The sequence below is a fragment of the Trachymyrmex septentrionalis genome, unplaced genomic scaffold, assembly GCF_001594115.1.
Source record: "Trachymyrmex septentrionalis isolate Tsep2-gDNA-1 unplaced genomic scaffold, Tsep1.0 scaffold32, whole genome shotgun sequence".
NCBI classification, from domain to species: domain Eukaryota; kingdom Metazoa; phylum Arthropoda; class Insecta; order Hymenoptera; family Formicidae; genus Trachymyrmex; species Trachymyrmex septentrionalis.
Genome location: NW_017305485.1, coordinates 4,363,696 through 4,369,433, shown reverse-complemented (window position 1 = coordinate 4,369,433; position 5,738 = coordinate 4,363,696). Strand labels below are relative to the sequence as shown.

The window sequence follows — 5,738 nt, the reverse complement described above, 5'->3', positions numbered from 1 at the left end:
AAAAATTATTAACAAGCTAATCTGATTTTAACATCACGTTTTACGTATAGCGTGTATTTTACCTGACTCCACTCTCCCAGATCCCATTTCGGACAAGCCTCTTGATTGCACGTTCGCTTAAGGTGTTTCTCCTGTCTGGCGCAATTCTCATCTCGTACCTGCCTCTCATTTGAATCAACGCATATCGCGCTTCTCAATTGCACACCGCCGCCGCACGAGACACTGCAGACATTCCATTCGCTGTAACTCCAATGAGCATCGTCGCAAGGACCAACACATGGTTGGTGCTCGCTCGGTTTCTCGATGTGCAAGCATGCGTGCGCCGGTATCGGTCGCGGAAGATGCGATGAGTCTAGCAAGATTTGAACGCATCGCGAGGTTACAGTTCGCACGCCCGGACCACAGTGATTTGAGCATTCAGATATGGTCGTTTGCCATCTGAAAGCGATTATAAATATATAGATTCAGTAGAGTCATGAATGCAGAAATATCCTTTAAATTTTGCTACACTATACACATAAAATCATGCACATATCCCACTAAACATAAACTAACAGTATAACATTATATCAATATTTCCTATTCAATATGAATATAATATAACACATATTGTACATAACAGTTACATTGTTGAGTAGAAAATTGCAATAGTGATATAATGTTACAATTACTTTGTGTTCAGTGAAATTCCTTTATGTTCTTATTTAATAAATTTTTAATTTTTCCAAGTGATATATTACTGATCCTTTGTTTTCGCATGCGTTCCTCACTTACTGTAGTGTACAATGCGCGTTGCACATCTGACTCTCCTCTTGCGGTTTTTCCTCATTTCTGCAATAAGCATCGGGCACCGCTTCCTTGTGCTCAGTACTTCTACATTCGGCTTTGCGATATTTCATACCCTGACACATTCGATTGCAAGTTGACCAATCGCTGAGCAACCACGTGTAACTATTTAGAATTCTTTTGGGTACAGTGTACTCATACGTGATTTGTGGTGGATAAACGTTTCCTACGGATAATACCTGGAATTCCGTATTCTTAGTTGAGCAGAGTCACATAGCCAGAGAAACTACTTTTAGCTAAGCTGACGTAATTGTAAAATGTAAACAGTGAACCTGCCTCCAAAATTAAATCGATGGCAGTAGGCCGGGAACTGTTCAGCCGTTCCACAACCGATTCCGGTCCGCTATATTCGATAGTGACGCCGGGATGCACGATCACCTTACGATGCATTACCATAAAATTCCCGTTTAAAATATATTCGCCGTCTTCTCCAATCCGTAGCGCTATATAACAATATGTTGAAGTTTAAAAAATAATAATATAAAAAAATTTTAATAGAAAAGCTGAGACATAAGCTCACATGTACATATTACATTTGCTTTACAATAAATCTATGTGTAATTTTCTTTACATTAACATGACAATATTTTTATATAAATATAGAATAGAATAGCTTTATATTATCTTCAATTTATTAATTTTATATGATAATATCCTTATTAATTGTTTAGATTTAATACGTTTCTGATTCATTGATTTAAAAAATCTATTCGAAACAAGGCAGGAAAATCTTACCGAGATAATTACTATCGTTGTGAGAGTTCAGCCATCCGTGTTGTTTAATATCAATATAGCTGCTGCCTGCAGGAATTTTAGCTACCCTGGTATAACCGTACACGCTAGTGTTGTAGGCGCCCGCGATTCTCTGGCAAGTGGCATTGTCGCCTCTGCAGACCCCGCAGGTATCGAGATCGGCTGTCGAATTCAAGATGTGATCGCATCCAGCGGGCTTACATTGGCCATTAACGCATATGTGAAAAGTGTCGGGGCCACAGGGTGTTCCATCGATTACTTTGTCGCGTAACATGTAATACTGATTGCTCTCCACTTGGCAGTATAGTTTGCAGCGATCTTGTGGCAATACTATAAAAAAAAGTTCCAAAAATCATATCTTCCTCACATAACTTCCTCCGGAAATTGGGTCAAATCATAGATTAAACATAAATTAAGAAAAAGATGAAATTAGAAATGATAAAAAAAGTAAATCATTGCTTACTTCTTGTATACTTTGCATGCCACTTAACATCTCTAGCAAGATTCTGAATGTTGAAGTTATTGTTATCGAATTTCGAGCACTGCTGTTCTCTGAAAATGACAGAAAAAAATAAATACTAATGCATTATAAAATGAATAATCCACTACTAATTAATATACTGAAGGAACTATTTTGCTGGACCTAAAAATTTAGATGCAGCTAGCGATGTAGATCTGAAAAAAATTTTGTTAGATTAACAAAACAATTATATTGGATACGTACCTAAAATCTGGGCTACCTGATGGGCACTCTTTGGTGCCACAACTACGGTATTTTACGCGCTCGCCGATGCAGTAATTGCCCCCGTTGTTTGGCGCCGGATTGTCGCACTCGCGATACTTCCTCTTGACGCCACCACCGCAGGTCCGCGAACATTCGCCGTATCTTCCCCACTCGCCCCATTGACCGTGCACCGGCTCGAGATTTCTACGCGAGACGCATTCACCGCGATGACACCATTTATCGACGCCGCAAGGTGTACCATCAGCCCAGGGCATGTGCTGAGTGTGACACTGCTGATGATGATCCCACAGTGGCGCGGTGCACCACAGTCTCCTACACACTGCCTGGCCGGTAACCGACCAAGCTCTCAATTTACTTCAATTCTTAAGCGAATTCCGTCGTAATAACACTACGGAATAGACAAGTCAAAAGCAAGCTTGAACGTGTGTTCCAATAGATAATATCTCTCCAGTCATTAATAATATTATATAAAGACACAGGCTGAACATGAAATTAAAATAAGCGAGAGGATGCATTTTGTCTGAAATACGAACGCAAATACGTCTCCATCAAACGCGTGAAGAGAACGTTTTCGACTTACCATCACTCACCATATGAGGACAGATTCTGGATCCTTGGCCGAAGACGAGTTCACATTGTTTGTTCTCCGAATAGTCTTCGCCGGGTAATCGACCGTTTTGTCTCTCCATCATTTTACTGGGCTCATCAAGCAAACAGTTAGCATATCCAGCTCTGGAACAAACAATCATTACGAATTAATAACAGTTCTCGATCTCATTAATTAAGAGAAAGTTGTCCATTCATCCGAATAGCTTTATGAGAATTATATTTCTTGTGACAATGCGTGAAATATATTACAAGTATATAACAGTCGCTTAAAATCTCGTTAAACCGGATTTCTAAGCGACAGCGATGACTCGTTCCGGCCCCTTCGGTATCATGGAAAAACTCGCGATATTGCCTTTCTCGATCGAAATTAATTTGTCTGGCCGACATCCATTCCCTGGAAATCGATATGTTTGACGCAAACGGTTATTCTCGGCTTTCCTATTTGTGCTTGAATTGTGATTCAAAACGCAATTTTAGAACGCGTTACACTTAAGCTTACAAATGAATTAATTGCCTTAACTAATTAAGAGAACACGATGTAATTAAATTATACTGATAGCAAAAACAGAAATAAACCTAATTAACCTGATTAAACGCAATACATGCACCTTTTTTAACTTGAGACATATGAAGTGCCTTTCGCTAAATATAGACACAAGAGACATCAAGAGACATTAAAGAGACATCTTGTAAAGAACACGAGAGAACTTTCAAATTAAATACGATTATTTATTTAGAAAAGTTGTAACATATTTACAGAAAGTTAAATGCCAAAAAAAAAACAGAGAGAGAAAAAGATATTTATTTATTAAAAATTAACTTAATAAATCTCTTATTTTAAAGTCGAAACATTGCCAATAACCATTAATGAATTAAAGATCCCACGAATTGTACCGCTATGAACAGAAAGGCAAATCAACGCGGTCAACAGACAAAACCTGACATCGCATTGCGTACTGTCTTAAGTAGAGGTCACGAGTCAATTAATAACGATCTCTTTCCAGAATGCTCCTCGGCACATCGTTTATAACCGAGTCATTCACCAATTAATGACTGACTCACTCGAGAAATTCGGTGACATAGTGTCGGGAACACTTGGACCACTCCCAGGGAAAAGTATTATCGTCCAGCATGCGGGACATTACGTTGTGCACACCCGAACGATTCCTGAAACCAGCGCACTTGGAGTCGTCGTCGTGCGGCATGTTAAGCCTGTAATGCATTTCGGATATTTCCTCTGAGTATATATGTTGTGTATACATAAATGTTTCAAAAAATCATAATCATAATATACGCATGAACAAGAAAAGCGAAAAAAGATTGGAAAATTAGAGATTTAAAGATGTTTAAAAAAAATAGTATGAAATATAAACCCAGTAAACACTAAGTAACATAATTAATGTTATAATTTTATACTCAACAATGTAACTTATAACATATGTTATATTACATTTATACTGTTGAGTATAAAATTATGACATTGATTATTGTTAGTTGATGTTTACTGGGACATGTATAATATAAGATCTAGTATAAAAAGGATAGAGAAAAGAATAAGATTGAAAAAACAAAGACTTAAATACGAAGATACTTGTGGCAAACAGATATATATAGCACAGCAACAATCTCATGAAGAAGATACGACGTATCTTTCAAGAAGGATTTAAATGATCTCATTACATAAATTATAATATTACATAAATTACGTAACATAAGTTATGAAGAACACATAATATACTTTATGACCGATAAATATACTTACACGTGACCAATCTCGTGTGCGATGGTAAACGCTGCGGCTAATCCATTATCCTGCACGATAGCGCACGAAGATCCAGGCGAGCACATTCTACCCAGCTCGGCCAAGCCCAAAGTATCACAACGTTTTTGGCGTGGATTGTGACACAGATTTTCTCTGAAAATTATTTTCAGATTGTACGTATGTCACATGTTCTTAAACTTCGAATCTTTATTTCTATAAGATTATTGTTTCGATAAATTTGAGTTTGACGAAAAGTTTTGACGAAAAGCCATCATTTGCAATTATTTTATATTTATTATTAAACATATTGTCAATTCATTCTAATTTCTTCTTAAAATTTTTAATTAATGAGATAATAAATTTACAAATATATTTTAAATAAAGATGTTATTTAATTACATTTTAAAAATTAAATTTAAATGCTTTAGACTTTAGACAAGAACAATTTTAGTTTCAATGGTCTATTAAACTAACTGTTGTTGCTTTATAAAAAATAGTAACTTTTACGAAAAATTTCATATTATAGAAAAACGTATATTTTTACAATATGTAGATTCTTCTAATACAAACCTGGTTAATAAAAGCGCAGCATCGTGGTGTTCCGGTGAGGGTTCGTCGGGATTGTTACGTTTCTGCCATTGGCAGAATCGCTTCAACATTTCAGCCGCCGCAATTCCGTCACTTCCACTATGCTTGACACCGAATATTTCTTCAGTCTTGACGATCTTCATCACTGCAATGCTTACTGGATTGCCGATAGACTGATCTTTGTAGATCCGTGAAACCTATCCTTCCAGGGGGGGGCAAATAGAAACATATCCGGTAATTCAGTTGTAACAAATTAAGGTACCAAATTAAGGCCTAGCACTAAATAAGGACCACTTTCAAATTTATTACTTAAAAACGCGCTTCACGCCAGTAAAGTAAGTCCTACAGAATTTTATTAAAAACTGATTTAGAAAAACAATGTTTAGTTCCTTTATTATTTTTAATTTATTTTTATTTGAGCCTTATTCATATACA

The 5,738-nt window shown here is 36.6% G+C and overlaps 1 protein-coding gene across 2 annotated transcripts in view; it reads right to left on the bottom strand.

Moving 5' to 3' along the window:
• Positions 1-5,738, bottom strand: part of LOC108750082 (A disintegrin and metalloproteinase with thrombospondin motifs 9) — a 43,627-nt gene that overhangs the window by 7,277 nt on the left and 30,612 nt on the right. For both annotated transcript variants that reach the window (XM_018489317.1, XM_018489318.1), the window contains exons 8-17: positions 5,286-5,500; positions 4,716-4,868; positions 4,016-4,165; positions 2,925-3,076; positions 2,324-2,663; positions 2,063-2,151; positions 1,582-1,929; positions 1,123-1,289; positions 775-1,025; positions 63-438 (exon numbers count right to left, since the gene is read on the bottom strand). In XM_018489317.1, coding sequence (XP_018344819.1) covers positions 63-438; positions 775-1,025; positions 1,123-1,289; positions 1,582-1,929; positions 2,063-2,151; positions 2,324-2,663; positions 2,925-3,076; positions 4,016-4,165; positions 4,716-4,868; positions 5,286-5,500 — 2,241 coding nt within the window. The remainder of the gene's footprint in view (positions 1-62; positions 439-774; positions 1,026-1,122; positions 1,290-1,581; positions 1,930-2,062; positions 2,152-2,323; positions 2,664-2,924; positions 3,077-4,015; positions 4,166-4,715; positions 4,869-5,285; positions 5,501-5,738) is intronic.